At 41.2% G+C, this 23,543-nt stretch overlaps 1 protein-coding gene across 1 annotated transcript in view; it reads right to left on the reverse strand.

The window, feature by feature from the left end:
- The window catches only part of tcerg1l (transcription elongation regulator 1 like), a 744,495-nt gene extending 727,873 nt beyond the window's left edge, over positions 1 to 16,622 (reverse strand). The window contains exons 1-3 of the mRNA XM_068053340.1: positions 16,545 to 16,622; positions 13,788 to 14,210; positions 2,523 to 2,666 (exon numbers count right to left, since the gene is read on the reverse strand). Of these exons, the coding sequence (XP_067909441.1) occupies positions 2,523 to 2,666; positions 13,788 to 14,108 (465 nt within the window). The 5' untranslated portion in view covers positions 14,109 to 14,210; positions 16,545 to 16,622. The remainder of the gene's footprint in view (positions 1 to 2,522; positions 2,667 to 13,787; positions 14,211 to 16,544) is intronic.
- Positions 16,623 to 23,543: the final 6,921 nt, after the last annotated feature.

Below are 23,543 nucleotides of genomic sequence, written 5' to 3' on the forward strand. Positions count from 1 at the left end.
ACATGATAGTCCCAGCTATTACTCGAGGCGCTATTTCCATTCAATGATTAATGGTAAAAATATCAGGAACTGAATTGCATTGTTCTATTTTTGTTCCTATTTAAACCTGCTCCCTTTAACAGAGTGTTTAAACCATTAAAAAAAAACATACCCGTCATTGAGCTGAACACAGACCTCAGGGAGTGTGCTCAGCTCACAATATCAACAGGATGCATGGCTTCGCTGGCAATCTGCCGTACTGGAACCCCACATTGTTTGTGCCAATGGTAGGATCCTCTGCAGGAAGAACAGGAAGTTCACCCTGCAAACTACAAACCAGACAAGTCTGCACTTTTTTGGGCAGTCAGCAGTGTAAGCCACAGCTTCGCCACTGACAGGAAGATCCGAGCCATTACAATCTTGAAATGACAGTAAGTTCACTTTAGGGTCAGATTGCAGATATGGATACTGGATTTGTTTGATTGGCACGTCTAATAAAGATTTCCAAATATTGTGGAAATGGTATGTTCTTGATGACAGAGAACTCAAATAGGGCATCTTAAGTTCTATTTGTGTATCTGTAAGAAAAAGAGAGCAAAGTGGAGGGGGAGGCAGAAAATATAAATGATCCTAATTATAAGAATCGTTGTTCAAAAACTTTGAATTTCCCAACTTTTTACACTTATTTTGGATCTGTATAATTATTTTATTTATTTTCATTTATTTCTCTCTGGTCTGTTACAGCTCCAGAGAAAGGAAAAATCTGGGCACAGATGATCAAATTGGCGAGTCAGCCATTTGGGAAGATTAAATTTGTCTCAGAAATTTGGCTATGATAGAACAAATTGGCCGATGATTAAGATGGATATGGAAGTGTAAACTAAGAAGCATTATGCAGAAGTGCAAATGTGTGTATGTCGGCACATACTAAACGTTAAAGGTGGTGTGCGATCCCTGCACTAGATACAATACAATATTTGCACATTTGCTTCTTTACCGGCCCTATTCTTGATAAGCTTCGTGTTTGGGAAAACATGACAGTTCATCCACAGGCAATCCATCACTGGCAAAGCATTTCTCCCTCCACTGACCAAAGTGAGACAGTAACAGTTGTTCCTTATTGGAAACCCAACTATAGGCATCAGACCAACACTCTTAACATCGTAGTCAGTAGGTCAACTCTAAAGATCAATTGAACTTGTTTTCAATTCAATTCAGCAAACTTGAAAAAATAAAAATGTGCTTTGTCCAGTTGACATCAAAGAAAGCAACTTTCTTTACAACTAGAAATTTGGAATAAGAATTAACAAAAAGGCTTGACTGATGTATGCTCACAAATGGCTTGTGCAAATAAAGCAGTTCCAGTCTAGTTCATATAATTCAGTCACTTTTTATTTAGAAAAAAATGAATTAGCCAATACTTTGATTTAAACATTGTAAATAACAGGAAGTGCCAACTTAATACTAAAAATTTGAATTATCCAATAATTCAAATTAAGCAATGCAAAGTGATAATTAAGGGCTAAAAAATGAATTATCAGATTACTTGAATTGAAGAATTTTGACTTAAGAGGTATAGTTATAATTGGAAATAATACAAAAGTATTTCAGTATTGTAATGTTCCACTACTGGAACACTGCAGCTAGAAACTAGCAGGGAACTAATAGTTGAGTGCTGGGAGATGTGATTGTGAGATCCGAAGGAGAACTGAGATAGCCAAGACCAGCTTTGTCAGAATGAAGAACTTGTTAACATCAAAGAAACTGAACCTGATCCTTAGAAAATGAATGTGGAGGTACTACTTTTTCTCATCTATGTTATATGCCTCGGATATATGGACAACAAACAAAAAAACTACTGATAAGCTGAATGCATTCGAGGTGTGGACATATAGGAGCATGTTCTGCATATCCTACACAGACAGAAATACTAATGAGGAAGTGCTGGAAATAACTGGAGAAAAGAGGAAATTAGTGCCTAACATCAAAGAGAGAAAGATACAATATATCAGTCACATTATTAGAGTAAAAGGTAGACAGAGACAATTATTGAAAAGGAAAGGTTGACAGAAAACATAGGAGATTCAGTTGACCTATGCAGAATGTGTAAGGGCAGCACAGGACAGACAGAGGTGGAGATCCATGGCAGTCAACCTTCTGGGAAGAAGATGACACCAACAAACGAACAAACGAAGTTGAATGTAAAATAAAGGCAGAAAATTGGTATTTCCAACAATACAATTTACTTTGCAGATCCCTTGGACTTTAAAAATTTATACAACACTTTTACTGTAGTAAAACATCCCAAGGTACTTCAAAGGAGTATTATCAAATAAAATTTGACACATACTCAGGTGGTCCTGATTTCTTGCCTCTTTTCCAAAAAAATGTCAGGTCCCACACTTTAGACTTGCGGTATCCTTCCACTGAATATAAAACAGGTGCCAGACTCCTCAACCACCATTTTAGGGATATCACGGAATGGAACATCATGAGGTCTGCATTTCAATACCTAGCAAAATACATCGATACAAAATTCTTACTTTACAATCAGGTATCCTTTTTTCTTCCCAACCATTACTTGACGGTTGCCAGGAGGAGGTGTACACATGTGGAACTATGGGTATGAAGTCCACACCAACAGGTGGAGGAAATCCTACTACTGGGGGATGCATTATACGGTCCCACTGTAAAAACAATGAAAATAAGTTTTATTTAATAAGATATAAATTACAAATTAATCCACTTAATAGCTTGTTTTACTCCCTTATAAGAAAAAAGGTTTATCTAATCACAAGATTATTTAGCTTGTGGTGTCTAGAGTATTCAAACTGAATATAACAATAGCAAGTTATGTAAGTTAAGTAAAAACCATTGGGAGACACTATAGATTCAAAATGGATAAACATAACTTTTTTTGAAAGACAGCTGTAAATTCTCATTGATAAACAATGGGGTGAATTTTTACTTTTACCACTGAGCGGAAAATTACACACTACCTGATTTTTATTTTCATTGGATTCAGTGGAAATCGGACAGCGTGTAAACCAGAAAGCTTGTGAAAATTCGCCCCAAGTGAATTCAAAATAATTTTCAGCAAACAGAGGTTCAACTACCTCTGCCCACCCCTATGCACTGTGTTCTATATTTGTCAGTGAAAGATAATACTGTAGAACTCCAATTCTTTCCTTGGCAACAAAACGTAAAGATAACCTTCTATAGATCCTTCATTTTAAGTGTTATTTATTCTATCCAGGCTTCAAGGACAACTGAACTTTTCCTCCTTTGCTATCATGGAGACCAAAAGTACATTGGAAGCAATAGATACTTGAATGCTTCTGAGGAAACTGTGTACAAAGGCCACCTCATACTGTGAGCTGATCAATTTTTCATATTCTGATAAACTCATGAAAAGCACTGGGTTGGGACGATGATAACTTGAATTCTACAGCATTTTACCCATCTGCAAAGGTTAGTGACACAACTGATACACAGGAAGCACCTACAACATTACAAATGTTGGGCTAAGCTTAATTAAATAAAACATTGCAACCCAAGTGCTGTTCAATTATTATTGATTCAACAGATCCAGAAACCCTAATTTTTCAAAGTGAACCAAAGCTATTGTTTTCACACACTAGAACATTTTGTTAAAATTACCAAATAAAGCTCTAGTTAATATATTCTGAGCAAGTCTTTGCTCATAAGGATTTACAGCCTACTAATAAGCCTTGTGCTAGCTAATAAGGCACTTATAGCCCACAGTGTCAACAGTGGCTCAGTGGGTAGCACTCTTGCCTCGAAGTCAGTATGTTCAAGTCCCACTCCAGAGACTTGAGCACAAAATCTTCAGCGCAGTAGTAAGGAAGTGCTGCACTATCAGAGGTGTTGTCTTTCGGATGAGATGTTAAACTGAGGTGCCACCTGCCCTCTTAGGTTGACTACAGGTCCCGTAGCACTACTTCAAAGAAGAGCAGGGGAGTTCTCCATGATCTCTAACATTTATCCCTCAACAACACCACAAAAACAGATTATCTGGTCATTATTACATTGCTATTTGTGGGACCTTGTGCACAAATCAGCTGCCACATTTCCTACATTACAATCTACATTTCAAAAGTACTTCATTGGCTGTAAAGTGCTTTGGGACATCCTGAAGTTTTGAAAGGTGCTAAATAAATGCAAGGTCTTTATTTCTTTCTTTACTCCTTATAACTCAAAGTTGCTTTTGCTTTTTCAATGGTTCAATAGTTTAAGCAACAACATTGTGGGAATGAATATAACTCTAATCTTTTTAAAACCAGAATTTGGGAGTGATACACAGAATCTTTGGTGTTTATTGAATCACTGGTCTCAATGTTGAAATTCTGCTTCTGAATTTTAAGTTATACTTCACATGCTTATTTCTTTGTAGACAGTCTTAGATTTCCATTTTTAATAACTAGCAGAGACCCGCACAACATTTGCAGTCAAATTAGTATCTTTATTGCAAGAGTAATTATTTAAATACAGGAATTCTAATTATTCTTTCACTAAAGCCTTTAACAGAACAAAAACCTCTCACTCTGGAAAAAGCTACATAAAGCTGTCCATGTGTAAAAACAGGCCTGGGAATATAAATAAAAATTTTGTCAAGAGTCTGGCCTTGTGACTTGTTTACGTTCATAGAATATGAAAGTAAGTGGGAAATGTTTTCTCCTGAGTTGAAAAGACAGGTTTACATCTGATGGGCTCAATATTATTCAAGGAATAAACACTCTATTTCCGTGAAATCTGTCTGTTATAATTTCAGTAACTATCATCAAAGAAAACAGCTTCCTTACTACCAATCTTGTTCCATGACAAAGTCCTTGTTTCAGATTCAAGTTTCATAGCAACATTATAACTGCTCCCTCCTTGAGTCTAAGTTTGTGTGGTGGCATGCCCATTTGAGTTGGACTACGTAGAAACTCTGGAGGGTATAGACTGTTGTCATCTTCTTTGTCTACAGAATCAAAGCTGATGTATTCTTTTAATTCACCTGACAGCTTTACTAAAACTTATTCATTTAAATCCAGTGAATCTTCATTTTTAACAGAAAGAATAGCTTTTGCATAATAAGTTGGATCAAATAATTGTCCCTGCCATTTTGCCACATTTAACCAATTCCATCATCTCATCCACCCCTCCCATGCCACCCCTCCCATGCCATCCCCATCTCTTCCATCAATCCCAGCCCGTCCCTCATGGAAATATTCTCTCCAGCTAGGGTAACTTTGTTGTTGGGCTCCCCTTACCTTCTGTTGTGCTCCATCAACACCCCACCTCGCTGTCGCCGCCGCCATCAACGGTTGGCAACCAAGTGCATCATGCGTGTGCCCCACATATATGCCAGGCACTGCCTACCAAATAAACCCACCAACAGATGTGCCCCTTAACTGATCAGTCAAAACAATGCAGCCAGAATATCGGCGTGGGGATGGCCGTTGGGACCAGGTAGGTTTATTTGCATGTTTTTAAAATTAATTTTAATATTAAATGAAGGTTCCGCACCGAGGCCTCGTCGTCGCCGGTTAAGTGCGGCAGGGCCTTCTTGGCATCGAGCGTCGAGGCAGGCCTCTCCCAGAAGAATTTTCCGGGCCCCCCACCACGAACCTCAACTTTGGAGGGCTGGTAAAATTCAGCCACAAGTCCCATTCACCTATCACCCCTGTGCTCACTGACCTGTACTGGTTCCGAGTTAACACCTCAATTTTAAATTCTCATCCTTGTTCTCCAACCCATCCAGGGCCTCACCCCTCCCGATCTCTGCAATCTCTTCCAGCCCCCACAACACTCCGAAATATCTATGCTCCTCAAATTCTGGTCTCTAGAGTATCTCCGATATGAATTGCGCCATTGATGGCCGTGTCTCAGCTGCCAAGGCCCTAAACTCTGGAATTCCCTCTCTAAACCTCTCCGTCTTTCTATCTTCTTACAACCCTTCTATCTCTTTGATCAAGCTTTTGGTCAACTGCCCTAATAACTCCTTATGCGGCTCGGTGACAAACTTTGCTTTGTAATGCTTCTGTGAAGTGCCTTGGAATCTTTTATTACATTAAAGGCGCTATATAAATACAAGTTGTTGTTGTTGTTAATGATTTGTGAATCTGTACCCCTAGATCTCTATTCTCCTCTATCCCATTCAGACTCTTGGAGGGGTCGTCTTTAACATGGGTGAACAGGTGGGACTGGGTACATAGGGGTCTTAAATTCCCAAAAAATTGAAATGTGTCAGGAAACCAGCTCTAACCCACCAACTTCCAGCTTTTACTCAGGCGGGGCAGGGGTGGCCACTTAACCCATTTTGAGGAAGCAGGCTGGCAGTTTAATGAGGCTGGAATCCTCGGAATAAACCTTTTATTTCAGGTTTAACTGTGGCCGGCTGGGTTTCTCGCACCTTGGGAAACCTGTAAGCTGCAATAAAGCAAGGACAGTCTCAGGGAGCCAGCCTTGTGGGCCAGCAGGAGCAGGAGTGCTTCCTCCCAGAATCTCAAGCTCCTCACCCCCCACCATCAGAACTCACCCCAATACAAACCTCCTGTCCACCACAATTGGAGTTGGAACCATCCTCCCCTGACCCTGGGATCAGCCAACCCACTGCACCCAAGAATTGAAAGCCACACCCGCCCCCTCCCCCCGACTGTGCAAGCTTAATAACTTCTTTGTGTATTTTGTAGCAAACATCCTCTCTGTTAACTGTAACACCAATTTACTACTGTCCACAAATTTTGAAATTGTAGTAGAGTCCCAAGTCCAAATCATGTATGTAAATGGTGAACAACAGTGATCCCAGAACTGATCGCTGTGGAACACCACTTCCCAACTTCTGCTGGTCTGAGTAAATATCTTTAACCCCCTATAGTCTTGTTTTCTGTTTTATAGCCAGCTTGCTATCCACTCTGCTGTTTGTCCCTTGATGTCACATGCTCTGACCTGAGTCATGAGTCTGCTATGAAGTACCTTATCAAAGACCTTTTGAAAATCCAAGTGCATTACCCTTATCTACTCTTTTTTACTTCTTTGAAAGAATTCAGTAAGGTTGCTCAGGAATGATCTTTTTTTAAATTGTGCTCACTATTCTTCATTATATTTTTGGTTTCTGGATGTTTTTCCATTACATCTTTCAGAAAAGATTCCATTATATTTCCCATCACTGTTAACTGATTTATAGTTTCCTAAATTTTTCGAACAATAGGTACTGGGTGGCTCCACAAACTTGCTTTCAATTGGCACTGAGCAATTGGTCCACTTCTTAGGTGCACCAGTGGTATAAAGAACTAGCCTAATTTCCATTACAAATTGATTAATAAGTCTGCTGCACAGCTGGTGAACAAGGTCCCAGCACCCAGCCACATTTCCCTGTGCGCAGCAGATCAGGCATCGCATAACACTTTGACCTTCTGTGCCTGACGCTATGGAATGCAGTACCCTAAGCAATAAAGCACTTTGTGTGCTACAGAGCTTATTATCCACCCCCATAACTTTACATCACACCCCAAATCTCCCCTCACTACCACATTACTATTAAGATCATGTAAATAAGGTACCAGAATACATCAGTTGTAAACTCATTACTTATCTATGGCTTCTGGAATCATGAATCAGTCCTCACGAACTCACAACCGGATGAGAGCATTGTAAAATAAGCATCCTGGGCATCTAGGTTATTTACAATGACAAAGATGCATGTCAAGATTTTAACAAAAATCTAACTATATTCGGGCTGTTGAAAGCATGTGAGTATAGTTATATTTCCAGTAGCACAGCTTGGTGTACATGGCAGTAAATGTTTCCAAATATTACATTTCATAGGGTAATAATGTAATATTTAATCCATGATTCACTCTAAGTTTCCATTCAAAACTAGAACAAAAAAATCTATGCTGGCTTTGTCACATTTTTGTTTCGTAAATACATAGAATAATAATTAGATTGGACCAATAACGTACCACATAAAAGGTTACTACACAAGAGCTTATGGTGTTGGGGGTAATATAATAGCATGGATAGAGACGGGCTAACTAACAGGAAATGGAGAGTCGGGATAAATGGGGGAATTTTCAGGTTGACAAACTGAAACTAGTGGCGTGCCACAGGGATCAATGTTGGGGCCCCAACTATTTACAATCTATAATAATGACTTGGATGAAGGGACCGAGTGTACTGTAGCCAAATTTGGGGACGATACAAAAAGATAGGTAGGGGAGCAATAAAAGCAAAATACTGGGGATGCTGGAAATCTGAAATAAAAACAGTAAATGCTGGAAATTCTCAGCAGGTGTGGCAGCATCTGCGGAGAGAGAAACAGAGTTAACGTTTCAGGTCGGTGACCTTTCATCAGAACTGTTCTGATGAAAGGTCACAGACCTGAAATGTTAACTCTGCTTCTCTCTCCTTGGTAGGAAAGCAAGTTGTGAGGAGGACACAAATAGACTGCAAAAAGAATATGTTAAGTGAGTGGGCAAAAATTTGGAAGATGGAACATAATGTGAGAAAATGTAATATTGTCCACTTTGGCAGGAAGAATAGAAAAGCAGAATATTATTTAAATGAAGAGAGACTGCAGATGCTGCGGTGCAGAGAGATCTGAGTGTCCTTGTACATGAATCACAAAAAGTTAGCATGCAGGTACAGCAAGTAATTAAAAAGAAAAATGGAATGTTGGCATTTATTACAAGGGGGATGGAGTATAAAAGTAGGGAAGCCTTCCTACAACTGTACAGGGCATTGGTGTGACTGCACCCAGGCTACAGCATACAGTTTTGGCCTCCTTATTTAAGGAGGGATATACTTGCATTGGAAGCAATTCAGAGAAGGCTCACTCGGCTGATTCCTGGGATGAAGGGGTAATCTAATGAGGAAAGGTTGAGCAGGTTGGGCCTATACTCTTTGGAGTTTAGAAGAATGAAAGGTGATCTTATTGAAACATATAAGATTCTGAGGGGGCTGACAGGGTAGATGCTGAGAGGATGTTTGTCCTCGTAGGGGAATCTAGAATTAGGGGGCACAGTTTCAAAATAAGGGGTCTCCCTTTTAAGACAGAGATGAGGAGGAATTTCTTCTCTCAGAGGGTCATTAATCTTTGGATTCTCTTCTCTGCAGAGCAGTGGAAGTTGGGTCATTGAATATATTCAAGGCAGATTAGACAGATTTTTGATCCACAAGGGAGTCAGGCATTTTGGGGGGCAGGCAGGAAAGTGGAATTAAGGTCACAATCAGATCAGCTATGATCTTATTAAATAGCAGAGAAGGCTTGAGGGGCCAAATGGCATACTCCTGCTCTTATTTCTTATGATACAAGGTTTTAAAACAGTTGAGAAATTCTGATGATAATGAACCACAAATGCAAAGTTGGAGCAATTTGTAATTTCAAGTCTGTAAAAGATGTTATAGTAACTCATTAACTCATAATAAATACATATTGTCTTTTTTAATATATTTACAAATGGTTAAAACACAATAAACCTAAGCAATTGTTTGCTATGATAGTCTTAAGGCTACAGTGACAATGACAATATCATGTGACACAGTGAAGCATCACAACTGCATTTATGATGCTCTGAGATATATTCTGCCAGAGAAAGAAGTGACGATTTGGACAATTTTTCATGCTATCATACTTGGAAATTGTATAGCCTCTATATAACATCATTTTCAATTTTTTTTCTGAAAGATCAGAGCTTCAAGTTAAAACTAATTGATAAGCCTCATGTATATGTCAATTAAATGGAATCAACACAATTAAATGTTTTTAGAACAAAATTCCATAATCACTTTTGTAACTTCTGTACAAATCAAGTTTCCCTGAACAATATGTAAAACATTTCAGGCTTTGTATTTTCCCATCTATTTTAAATCACAAACCCCGATGTACCTCCATCCCTGACTCCTTCAGCCTCATCAACTATAAGATCAGATTCAGTCCAGAGCGCATCACGCTCTATTCAGAACTTAGCTTCCTCTTCACATCTGATCCATCACCAAGATGGTTTTCTTCCACCTCTCAAATATCATCTCACTTCCACCTTCTATAACATGTTTAAAACAGTGCATCTCACATTGTCAATCATACTAAGTTCTGCATTATCATCACCTTTCCAAATGATCCATGCCCCAGAAAATGAACTTTAAGGTTCACATCCTCACCTTCAAATCCCTCCATGACTTCACCCCTCTCTACTTCTGCAATCTAGACCAATCACATATCCCTGTATGCACCCTCCAACACCAGTCTATTTCTCATTCCTTTATCCCTCTGCTCCACCTATCAGCATCTCCTGCTTCAGCAATTATGGCTCCCACTCACCCGTTCAGCATCTCCACCTTGTCACTTCTTTCCCTTCCTTCTAACACCTCCAAAACGTCCTTCTCTTTCACCATGCTTTCTTTACTTCCTAACTGTTCTTCTCTTTTTCCCATTCGGCTGAATGGCCAATCACTATTCAACATCTTGTAACGTTCTCTCAGATCTCTGTTCTTAAGAAGCACTACAAAAATGTCAACAGTTGTGGATAATTCAGTACCTAGCAAGCCCCAAATGAAATCAAACCAATATATATCTTGGTATTTTTGTTATTTATATAACAACAATAATAAGATATAATATTATTTTCTGTCAGTTTTGCAAACAATTTCAGTTTCCAATTTTAAGATGAATGAAAGAATTAACAATAGCATATTGTTAAGTGATTTTCTTTGAAGTAATATTCAGTTCCTTGCATTTTTTGTGTATCTTGCAGTAGTTCCTCAGAGCATCCCTTGTGTAATCACATTGAATTACGGGTTATCGCAGAATTGTTACAGCATAGAAGGAGGCCATTCAACCCATCGTGTCTGAACCGGCTCTCCAAGTGAGTAATTCACTTAATGCCATTCCCTCGCTTTCTCCCCATAACCCTGTATCTTTTTCCTTTTCAGGTAACTATCTAATTCCATTTTGAATGCCTCAATTCACCTGCCTCCATCGCAATCTCTGGCAGTGCATTCTGGACCTTAACTACTCGCTGCGTGAGAAAGTTTTTGCTCATGTTGCCATTGCTTCTTTTGCCAATTACCTTAAATCTGTGCCCTCTCATTTTTGATCCTTTCACGAGTGGGAACAGTTTCTCCCTATCTATTCTGTCCAGACCTGTCATGATTTTGAATACCTCTATCAAATCACCTCTCAGCCTTCTCTTTTTCAAGGAAAACAGTCCCAACTTCTCCAATTTATCTTCGTAAAAGAAGTTCCTCATCCCTGGAACCATTCTTGTGAATCTTTTCTGCGCTCTCTCCAAGGCCTTCACATCTTTCCTTAAATGTGGCACCCAAATACTCCAGCTGAGGCCGAACCGGTGTCTTATACAAGTTCAACATAACCTCTTTGTTCTTGTACTCTATGCCCCTATTAATAAAGCCAAGGATACTGTATTGACCCCTCTCTCAAGCTGTCCTGCCAGCTTCAATGACTTATGCACATATACACACAGGTCCCTCTGTTCCTGCACCCCCTTTATAATTATGCCTTTTCTTTTATATTGTGCCTCTATGTTCTTCCTACCAAAGTGAATCACTCACATTTCTCTGCATTGAATTTCATCTGTCATCTGTCTCCCCATTCCAACTTGTCTATGTCCTTTTGAAATTCTACACTATCCTTCTCGCAGTTCACAATGCTTCCCAGTCTCATATCATCTGCGAACTTTGAAATTTTGCCCTGTACACCAAGGTCTAGGAAGAGCAAGGGTCCAACACTGACCCCTGTGGAACTCAACTACATACCTTCCTCCAGCTCGAAAAACATCCATTAACCACTACACTCTGTTTCCTGTCACTCAGCCAATTTCATATCCATGTTGCTACTTTTATTCCATGAGCTGTAAATCACAAGGCTGTTGTGTGGCACTGTATCAAATGCATTTTGGAAGTCCGTGTACACCATATCAACAGCATTGCCCTCATCACCTCTCTCAGTTACCCCTTCAAAAAAACTCCAGCAAGTTAGTTAAACATGATTTTCCATTAACAAATCCATGTTGGCTTTCCATAATTAACCCGCATTTGTCTATGTGACTATTAATTTTGTCTCGAATTATTCTTTCTGGAAGTTTCCCCACCACCAAAGATGAACTGACTGGCCTGTAATTGCTGGGCTTACCTTTGCATCCTTTTTTGAAGAAGGGTGTAACATGTGCAATTCTCCAGTCCTCTGGCACCATCCCTGAGTCTAAGGAAGCCTGGAAAATTATAGCCAATGCCTCCGCAATTTCCATTCTCACTTCCCTCAGTATCTATCGTTGGATGCATCTCATCCTGTCCTGGTACTTTATCAACTTTAAGTATAGACAGCCTATCTAATACCTGCTCCTTATCAATTTTAAATCCTCTAGTGTATTAATTACCTCCTCTTTCACTGTGGCCTGGTTAGCATCTTCTTCCTTGGTAAAGACAGATGCAAAGTATTAATTTAATACCTCAGCTATTCCCACTGCCTCCATGCGTAAATCCCCCTTTTGGTCCCTAATCAGCCCTACTCCTCCTTTTATCACCCTTTTACTATTTATATGCCTATAGAAGACTTTGGGGTTCCCTTTTATGTTAGCTGCCAGTCTCTTTTCATACTCTCTCTTTGCTTCTCTTATTTGCTTTCTCACTTCCCCTCTGAACCTTCTATATTCAACCTGGTTCTCTATTGTATTATCTACCTGGCATCTGTCATTAGCACACTTTTTCTTCTTCTTCATCTCTATCTCTTTTGTCATCCAGGGAGCTCTGGATTTGTTTGACCTACCTTTCCCCTTCGAAGGAATATACCTTGACTGTGCCTGAACATCTTTTCTTTGAAGGTAGCCCATTGTTCAGCTACCGCTTTTCCTGCCAACCTTTTATGTCAATTTATTCAGCCCAGAACCATTCTTACCCACTGAAGTTGGCTTTGCCCCAGTTCATTAATCTTACTCTAGATTGTTCTTTCTCCTTTCCCATAGCCAACCTAAATCTTATGATACAATGATCATTGTCCCCTACTGATGTTTGATCTATTTGGTCCACCTCATTCCTAAGAACCAGGTCAAGCATTGCCTCCTCTCTAATTGGACTGGAACATACTGCTGTAGGAAATTTTCCTGAACACACTCTAAGAACTCCTGCCCCTCTCTACTCTACTATCCCAGTTCCCCATTATAGCTACTCTATAATTCCTGCACCTCTCTGTAATTTCCTTGCAAATTTGTTGCTCTACATCCTTTCCACTAGTTGGTGCCCAATGGCCTACACTGAGCAATGTAATTGCACCTTTTTTGTTCCTTAGCTCTAGCAAAATAGATTCTGTCCTTGAACCCTCTGGGATATCCTTTCTCTCATTCACTGTAACGGTCTCCTTAGTCAATATCACCACTCCTCCCCCTTTTCTTATTTCCCTACCTTTCCTGATCACCTTGTATCCAGGAATATTTAACACCCAGTCCTGCTCTTCTTTGAGCCAGGTCTCTGTAACAGCCACAATGTCATATTCCCACATGTCAATCTGCACCTGTAACTCACCAATCTTCTTAACTACACTCCGTGCATTCACATACATGCACATTAACCCTGATTTAGACTTTATTACTTCCTCCCCTACTCTGCCCCCACCTAATAACTTACTTTTCCCTACTCTAGTGGTATCTATCTCTCCCACTATTCTGTGCACCTTGGTAGTACTAACACTCTCACCTTATGCATCTTATGCCTCTGTTCTACTTCTATATGCTGGTGCCCATCCCCCTGCAAATTTATGTTGAAGTTTACTGTTTTATCATATTCCCTACCTGCATATTTGGAATTGGAAGCTGGAGAACAGCTGGTTCTGGTGGAGAAGGTATCACCATCAAAGGAATGAAAGAATCATAAGGGACCTGGCATCCCGATGAAGCTTGTAGAAACTCAGGTGGTGTGTGTGGAGAGGCCAGAGGAAGAAGCCGCGGAGGGCCAATTATTCTGAAAAGATCAGGTACAGCTGGAGCAGTCCAAATCCAGGGAGGTGGCTCTCCATTCATCTGCCAGATCTGATGTTGTCCTTTTGATCGTGGAACTGGAAGCATTCTATACCTTACATCCCACAGTCCCAGAGTGTTGCCTTTTAGAAACATTGTCAACTGAAGTGCAGCATGTATAACAAAGATGGAACAAAGAAGTTGTGCAATGTGATGTGGGAATCAGAGAACATTTATACAGGTCTGCCAGATGTTCATCTAATAAAAGAATAAGGAAGAAGCATTATTATCTACTTATTTCCTCTTGGCTAACAAAATTCTTCCAGATCCCTAGAGCAACCTCTTGATTTGTTTTCAAATGTTATATAAAAAATACTTTCAGTTCCCATTCATAATTAACTAATTCCACTTGATCTCAGAACGTTTAATTATTGAGAATCAAAAGAAACTCCTTTCAAATAGATATGTGGATGAGGGGAATAAGCACATTCACAAGAACACAGAAATAGGAGCAGGAGTGGACCATATGGCTCATCGAGCCTGCTCTGCCATTCAAAACAATCATGGATGATTTTAGGATTCAACTGCACTTTCCCACTTGCTCACCAAAGCCCTTGATTCCCTGAGAGACCAAAAATCTGTCCATCCCAGCTTTAAATGTATTCAACAATGGAGCATCCACAACCCTCTGGGGTAGAGAATTCCAAAGATTCACAACCCTTTGAGTGAAGCATGATTTCTCCTCATGTCAGTCCTAAGTGATCAGCCCCTTATCCTGAGATTTACATTCACAGTACATTTACAGTAATAGGATTGTTTTGAATATTCATCCAAATATTCCTTCCCTCCAGTCACAACACATTGTACATTTATGTAACCACTTTATAGGTTTTAATAAGGCTTGTATTAATTGCACAATTTGTAAAAAAAAAATGTAATTTGAACGTATGTGATTTCAAACCACAATAGCATTACTTTTTCTTAAAGGGTCCCTTTCTTCCCCACTTCAAAGATCAGTTTGACATTAGAGTATTTTTTCCTACTGCTTTAAATATTTCAATAGCCAGATTTCCATTGAAAATAATCTTTAAAATGCTTAGGGAAACTACAGCATCCATAATGCTTTGTGCTGACAGTATTGCTTGCACATCTTCAATTATGCTGCCTATGAAACATTGCCTGGACAGGAAAACTAATAACAAAGTAAACAAATACAACAGAATAAATCGAGTTTTAGAAAGAAACATGGGATGTACACTGAATTTGAAGACAGGTTTACAGTACTTGTTTGAAAGTAAAACCATTTAATTTTATGATTAACTGCAAAATGATGCTGTTGTATTTTCATCAAACACTCACGCCAATAATCAGTTATAGTTTAATCCCAAACCTTTCAAAACATCAATACAACTTATAAAATGCCATATTTCACAACAATTCCATCATAGCTCTCCGTACCTATAGTTTGCATGCAATATTCTTTAGCAATACATATCTTATTACAGTCCCAATGAGCATGCAATACATCACATTTAAGATCATTCTCATGTTAAAATATGCCAATTTTGTAGATGAATATAAATGACAGTTTATAATAAAATAAAACACGAAGTTGCTAAGATGGAAACATTGTACTAAACATTTAGCACTGGCATTAAATAAGATGGTTTGCATAAATGTTTTACTGCAAGAAATGTCATACACGAACAAAACTTATCGAAAACATGCAGTAAAATGTGCAAAACGGTTAATGATTAGACATGAAAATTACTGAGATTTCCTAGGCAGTTGTGCCGGTTCAACACCAGAGTTGTCAACAGCCTCTGGTATAAAGCCAGCAGCAGATAATTTACAGCGGTTGATTTCCATTTGAAAACACAATGCAAATATTTTAGTTAAGATGAATCGGGTACACATGCGATGAACGCCCAGGATTATGCATTTCGTAGCTTTAGCAATTATGCCCACTTTTTGCAGTATTTTGAGCTGTGCCCATTCGCTCCACGGAAGAGAATAACCACAAACCGCACGCTCGGTTTCTGGATCCTAAGAGCATCCAGGATCTGACAGCATCCTATCCGGTTCCAAGCAGCTTCGTGACTGCAGTGGAAAGAGCTCCGAGGTTTTACAACACTATACCACAAGTGCTGATTTCTTTTTAATGGGGGGGGGGGGGGGGGCGCGGTTGGCGGCATACTTAGCATGACAGGATCGCTCTGTAAATGTGACTCGGTGGCGGGCAGCTCGCGCTGAATATTTATCATCACCTGGAATCTCCGCGATCCTTTCCCTCCCGGATGGCGAGGCAATCGGTGCAAATTGAAAGCTTTCACTCACTTTCGCAGCATTATCCCGGTGCACGGCACACGGCCAAAGCAAGTTTCGGACTTGCCACATTAGGCAGAGCTGCATTTCTTGCCATGAGACATCCGACGCGCCGATAAGAAGCAAATTTGTGACTGGATATGGGACATGATGTGGGAAGTCTAAAATATTCGCGCGTCCGTGGCATCTCGAGGAGGAAAAAGTCAGCAAGAGAACACGCCAGCCCCGAGGAAGGGAAACAGGAATAAAACACAAGTGAGTTCTTACCTCGAGCAGACGTCTTCTCTTCAACCAGTCAACGTGGTTCGAGTTTGTCAAACGCAAGCGGTCCTTTTTCTAACCTGGCGATCACTGTTTCTGAGAGAATTGTGTCGGACTCGGACTCTCCAACCCCCCCCCCCCCCCCCCTCCCCCTCCCGTCTGTGGTATGGAAGCGACTCCGCTTGGGCAAGCTGGAAATCCAGTGAATGGGAGATGCTAGTTTGAAGAATCCGGGGGGCGGGCGGAACACTGGCCCCGAATTGCCAGAGGGAACACCGCTAAAGGCGCTTGTTCTCTTAATCCCGCTGGCTCGGCTCGGCTCGGCTCAGCTCAGAGCACTGGCAGCACGCACGCATTCCCCCCACATACACACACGGGGGGATGATCGTGTTCTTCCCCAGATCCTGCCTCCTAGCTCACAGAACAGCTAAACAACGCCACTGTTACCACCCTGTTTGAAGTACCGTTTGCCACAAAATCGTCTGGCATTTTCATATCTGGTCGTGCTCGGGCAGAGCTTCGCTGCAATTTGGCCAGTGTCACTTCATCTATTCTACTCTATCGCGATAATTAGAAAGGAAAGCAGGTCAGGGCTCTTATTGATGAACTGATTCTGGGAAACAGGTGCACTCAGGCAATCTGCCTTTCATGGGGCTGCACTGACTTATTGAGTTTGCTATGTGTCTAGGGCTGTGATAAAATGTAACCGGAACTGAATTGCTGCAAACTCGCGCAGAGATATTTCTAAATATACTTTTTCTCATTGTTTTAATTACTTTTTCTTCCAATAGTTGGGAACTTTCATTTTATCCAGTTTAGTTAAAAAAGGACAGACATTAGCAAAACCAAATGACAATGCGAACATGTTTGTTAAATGATTTTCATCGACCATGTAAATCAAGTTTGAGCGAGAAGTCATATCGTATTTTGTAAGCTGATGCATTAGAAACATACGATTAAGCAAGATAATTTGAAGCATTTTATTAGATGTGTGTCATTCAGTAACATCACGAGTCGGGGGAAGCATGAGATTGCACCAGGCCTAAGCGAGGATCCTGAAGAAATCTTAAATGTTCTGAAAGTTCCCCAGTATGGTAACATTTCTATGATTCTCTTACCAAATTTTCTTTCTTTTTACCGCAAATATATTGTGCAATGTGAGGATTCCAAGAGATTAGGAAAGGCAGTATAATGCCTCTCCTCAACCATCCCATGTCTTACATTTTTTTCCCCAAAATATACTTTATTCATAAAAATCTGTAAAAATTACATTACCAGTTTCAAACAGCACCAAGTCAAATAATACAAACAGTGCAAAGGAGGTCTGTTTGCTTCAATACAATCATGAGTTGCCTCACAACCCTTCCATTTCACATTTGTCATGCCAATTACATTTTAACATTTTACAGCAAATGAAAATTTTCCCGATACAGTTCGAGGGGTTTCCCATGGATCCAGCCCCTCAGTTCAGCTTGGTGGGGGGACCTTACACAGTAGTCTTTCCCCATTGAGCCTTTGCTGCGGCTACCCCAAGCTTTAGTGCGTCCCTCAGCACGTAGTCCCAGACCTTGGAATGTGCCAGTCTGCAACATTCGGTGGTGGACAACTCTTTGCGCTGGATGACCAGCAGGTTTCGGGCAGACCAAAGGGTGTCTTTCACCGAATTGATAGTCCTCCAGCAGCAGTTGATGTTTGTCTCGGTGTACGTCCCTGGGAACAGCCCATAGAGCACAGACTCCTGTGTTACAGAGCTGCTTGGGATGAACCTCGACAAAAACCACTGCATCTCTTTCCACACCTGCTTTGCAAAGACACATTCCAGGAGGAGGTGGGCAACTGTCTCTTCCCCACCACAGCCACTGCAGGGGCATTGCGCGGAGGGGGCAAGACTTCGGGCGTGCAGGAAGGATCTGACGGGGAGGGCTCTTCTCACCACCAGCCAAGCTACATCTTGGTGCTTGTTTGAAAGTCCTGGTGATGAGGCATTCCGCCAAATGACTTTGGCGGTCTGCTCGGGGAACCATCCGACAGGATCCACCGTCTCCTTTTCCCATAGGGCCTTGAGGACATTCCGTGCAGACCACTGCCTGATGGATTGGTGGTCAAAGGTGTTTTCCCGCAGAAACTGCTCCATGAAGGATAGGTGGTACGGCATGGTCCAACTGCGTGGAGCGTTCTGCGGCAATGTGACCAGGCCCATCCTTCGCAACACCAGGGACAGATAGAACCTCAGCACGTAGTGACACTTGGAGTTTGCATCCTGGAGGTTTACACACAGCTTGATGCAGCCACACACAAAGGTGGTCATCAGGATGAGGGCCACGTTGGGTACATTTTTCCCGCCCTTATCCAGAGGTTTGAACATCGTTTCCCTTCGGACCCGGTCCATTTTAGATCCCCAGATGAAGCGGAAAATGGCTCGGATGACTGCCACAGCGCAGGATTGGGGTATGGGCCAGACCTGCGCCACGTACAGCAACAACGTGAGTGCCTAAGCATTAGTGCCATATGCACATATTGTCAGTGATAGCAACTATTGTAATTCCAAAGGCTTCACCTCATGGCACCTTACATGCATTACTCCTGCTGATTTTTTAAATTGATGTTTACTTAGTTTGATAATCCTCAAACAATAGTGCAAATTGACAAACTGTAAGGAATCCACTGCCTTATTAGTGAGATTGCAATACCAGTATAGTTTGCCACTATGCAAATAACCTTCAAGCATATTTTAATTATTTGGGCGGTACTAAGAAAGGTAAACTTCTGGTTTGAGACGTTGTGGTATTTGGTGAATATTAAACAAGTTAGAGCACATGACAATTAATTTCTAATGAAGGTTAAAATTAGATATTAAAGGAAGAGCACACAAATGGGCAGAGCCAAATAAAGCAACATTTTCTTGGAAATTTACCCTTGAAGATCCTCCCAATGCTCTATATCCCTTGACATTCACTGTTCACTGATACAGGGAGATAACTCACAAAAATAAGAAGTGACATTGCCATCGTGCCCAATAATAAATCCAAACACAAGCAACCCAGGCAAAAGTCCAGTTCTTCTCAATTTTATTAATATATATGCATATTTTGTTTTGAAATTAGATTAAAGCAATTTACTTAGATACTTCTCAAGGCAAATGCTATAAATTACTTTATGTAAATTTGATTTTTGATTGCTTGAGACTGAAGATTGCATAAAACTAAAATTGTGATACTATCTCGTCAACTGCTTTCAGCTGAATTCACACATGCTGGCTTTTGGCAGGGTTTCTGACATTTGTAAATGACTGTAGGCCACAGAGAATTCAAAGTAGATATCCTAATATAAGCTATGGTAAGTATATGTTCTTTTAGATCAATAACACTATCAGATACAAGTCAAAGCAACATTTGTGATAACTAGAAACAGTCAGTTGAGATGTAAGGGGTGTGACCTCACAGACCTAACTTCTTTTCATTTTGACTGCTACTGTTTTCCCCTGGTATCTGTAACAAGCTTGCTCAAATGCTTCAATCCTTGAACAAAAGGATTCCGAAAATATCCAATTCTGAATATTCTGAGAGAGAAACTAATTCATTTTTTGGTATATGGTACTTGATACATTGCTGGTAATGTAGCAATCCTAGACAGGTTTATTTACAATTTGATTTCCAATGCTACCAAACATATGATGGAGACACAATATCAACCTTGGTCTATAAGACCAATGGTCTCTATTTTAAGACTTGCAGTTCAATAATGAATGGTAGATATCGCTCCAGGCAGCAATGCCAGGGAGATTACAAGACTATAGCATTTCATTAAGCATCCTGTATCGTTTCTCTCAGATGCCTCAATAGCTCTAAGCGAAGATGCCAACTGGCTCTCAGGAATTACAAGGCAAGTTATACAGAGACTTTAGGTGGTTCATGAGATATTGAGCCTTCAGAGCACACTTCTTAGGAGTTTCTTTGTCATAGAGTCATACAGCACAGAAACTGGCCCATTGGCCCATCGTGTCTGTGCAGGCAATACAGCACCCAACTATTCTAATCTCATATTCCTCACTTGGCCCATAGCCCTGTATGCTATGGCGTTTCAAGTGATCATCTAAATATTTCTTAAATGTTGTGAGGGTTCCTGCCTCCACCACCTCTTCAGGCAGTGGGTTCCAGATTCCAACCACCCTCTGGGGGAAAAAATGTTTCCTCAAATCTCCCCTAAACCTCCTGCCCCTTACCCTAAATCTATGCCCCCTGGTTCTTGACCCCTCTGCTAAGGGAAAAAGTTTCCTCCTATCTAACCTATCAATGCCCCTCATAATCTTGTACACCTCAGTCATGTCCCCCTCAGTCTTCTCTGCTCCAAAGAAAACAACCCTAGCCTTTCAGTCTCTCTTCATAGCTGAAATGCTCCAGCCCATGCAACATCATGGTGAATCTCCTCTGCACCAGTGCAATCACATCCTTCCTGTAGTGTGGTGACCAGAACTGTAGACAGTACTTCAGCTGTGGCCTAACTAGCGTTTTATATAGCTCCATCATAACCTCCCTGCTCTTATATTCTATCCCATATGCCTTCCAAACCACCTTATCTACCTGTGCTGCTGCCTTCAGTGATCTATGGACAAGTACACCAAGGTCCTTCTGACTTTCTGTACTTCCTAGGGTCCTACCATCCATTGTGTATTCCCTTGCCTTGTTAGTCCTCCCAAAATGCATTACCTCACACTTTTCAGGATTAAATTCCATTTGCCACTGCTCCGCCCATCTTACCAGCCCATCTATATCTCCTTGTAATCTAAAGATTTCCTCCTCACTATTTACAACACCACCAATTTTTGTGTCATCTGCGAACTTACTCCTATATTCACGTCTAAATCATTAATGTACACTACAAACAGCAAGGATCCCAGCACTAATCCCTGTGGTACACCACTGGTCACAGGCTTCCAATCGCAAAAGCAGCCCTCGACGATTACCCTCTGCCTCCTGCCACCAAGCAAATTTTGGATCCAATTTGCCAAATTGCCCTGGATCCCATGGGCTCTTACCTTCTTAACCAATCTCCCATGCGGGACCTTATCAAAAGCCTTACTGAAATCCATATATACTACATCCACTGCTTTACCCTCATCAACACATCTAGTCACCTCCACGAAAAATTCAATCAAGTTAGTTAGACACGATCTCCCCCTGACAAAGCCAAGCTGACTATCCCTGATTAATTCAGTGTATTTACACCTAATCTGTACTAATGCTTTGTCTTTCAACACACCATTAACATATTGTTTGCCTTTGCTCCGTGACCTTTTGGTCAGCTATGTGGCTTGGTCCAATCTAGACCTCCTTTGTTATCTCTTACCCCACCCCCACCTCACTTGCTTATAACCTGTGACTTTTCTAATATTTGTCAGTTCCGATGAAGGGTCACTGACCCGAAACGTTAACTCTGCTTCTCTTTCCATAGATGCTGCCAGACCTGCTGAGTGGTTCCAGCATTTCTTGTTTTTATTTCAGATTTCCAGCATCCGCAGTATTTTGCTTTTATCCCTGATTAATCCCTGCTTCTCCAGGTCCTCAGTACCTTGCTCTACGGCAGCGAGGCCTGGACAACGTATGCCAGCCAAGAGCGATGTCTCAATTCATTCCATCTTCGCTGCCTTCGGAGAATACTTGGCATCAGGTGGCAGGACTATATCTCCAACACAGAAGTCCTTGAAGCGGCCAACACCCCCAGCTTATACACACTACTGAGTCAGCGGCGCTTGAGATGGCTTGGCCATGTGAGCCGCATGCAAGATGGCAGGATCCCCAAAGACACATTGTACAGCGAGCTCGCCACTGGTATCAGACCCACCGGCCGTCCATGTCTCCGTTATAAAGACGTCTGCAAACGCGACATGAAATCGTGTGACATTGATCACAAGTCGTGGGAGTCAGTTGCCAGCATTCGCCAGAGCTGGCGGGCAGCCATAAAGACGGGGCTAAATTGTGGCGAGTCGAAGAGACTTAGTAGTTGGCAGGAAAAAAGACAGAGGCGCAAGGGGAGAGCCAACTGTGCAACAGCCCCAACAAACAAATTTCTCTGCAGCACCTGTGGAAGAGCCTGTCACTCCAGAATTGGCCTTTATAGCCACTCCAGGCGCTGCTTCACAAACCACTGACCACCTCCAGGCGCGTATCCATTGTCTCTCGAGATAAGGAGGCCCAAAGAAGAACACCTAATCTGTACTAATGCTTTGTCTTTCAACACACCATTAACATATTGTTTGCCTTTGCTCCGTGACCTTTTGGTCAGCTATGTGGCTTGGTCCAATCTAGACCTCCTTTGTTATCTCTTACCCCACCCCCACCTCACTTGCTTATAACCTGTGACTTTTCTAATATTTGTCAGTTCCGATGAAGGGTCACTGACCCGAAACGTTAACTCTGCTTCTCTTTCCATAGATGCTGCCAGACCTGCTGAGTGGTTCCAGCATTTCTTGTTTTTATTTCAGATTTCCAGCATCCGCAGTATTTTGCTTTTATCCCTGATTAATCCCTGCTTCTCCAGGTGGAGATTAATCCTGTCCCTCAGAATATTTTCCAATATTTTCCCAACCACTGATGTTAGATTCACCGGCCTGCAATTACCTGGTTTATCCCTACTACCCTTCTTGAATAATGGTACCACATTCCCTGTCTTCCAGTCCTCTGGTACCTCTCCTGTGGCCAGAGAGGATTTGAAAATTTGTGTCAAAGGCCCTGCTATCTCCTCCCTTGCCTCGCATAACAGCCTGGGATACATCTCATCTAGGCCTGAGGATTTATCCACTTTTCAGCCCGCTAAAACAGCTAATATTTCCTCCCTTTCAATGCCAATATGTTCAAATATATCACAATCCCCCTCCCTGATCTCTACACCTACATCGTCCTTCTCCATAGTGAACACAGATGAAAAGTAAACATTTAAAACCTCACCTATGTCCTCTGGCTCCACACAAAGATTGCCACATTGGCCCCTATACTTATAAAACGCCTC

The sequence above is a fragment of the Heterodontus francisci genome, chromosome 20 (genome assembly GCF_036365525.1).
Source record: "Heterodontus francisci isolate sHetFra1 chromosome 20, sHetFra1.hap1, whole genome shotgun sequence".
Lineage (NCBI taxonomy): Eukaryota > Metazoa > Chordata > Chondrichthyes > Heterodontiformes > Heterodontidae > Heterodontus > Heterodontus francisci.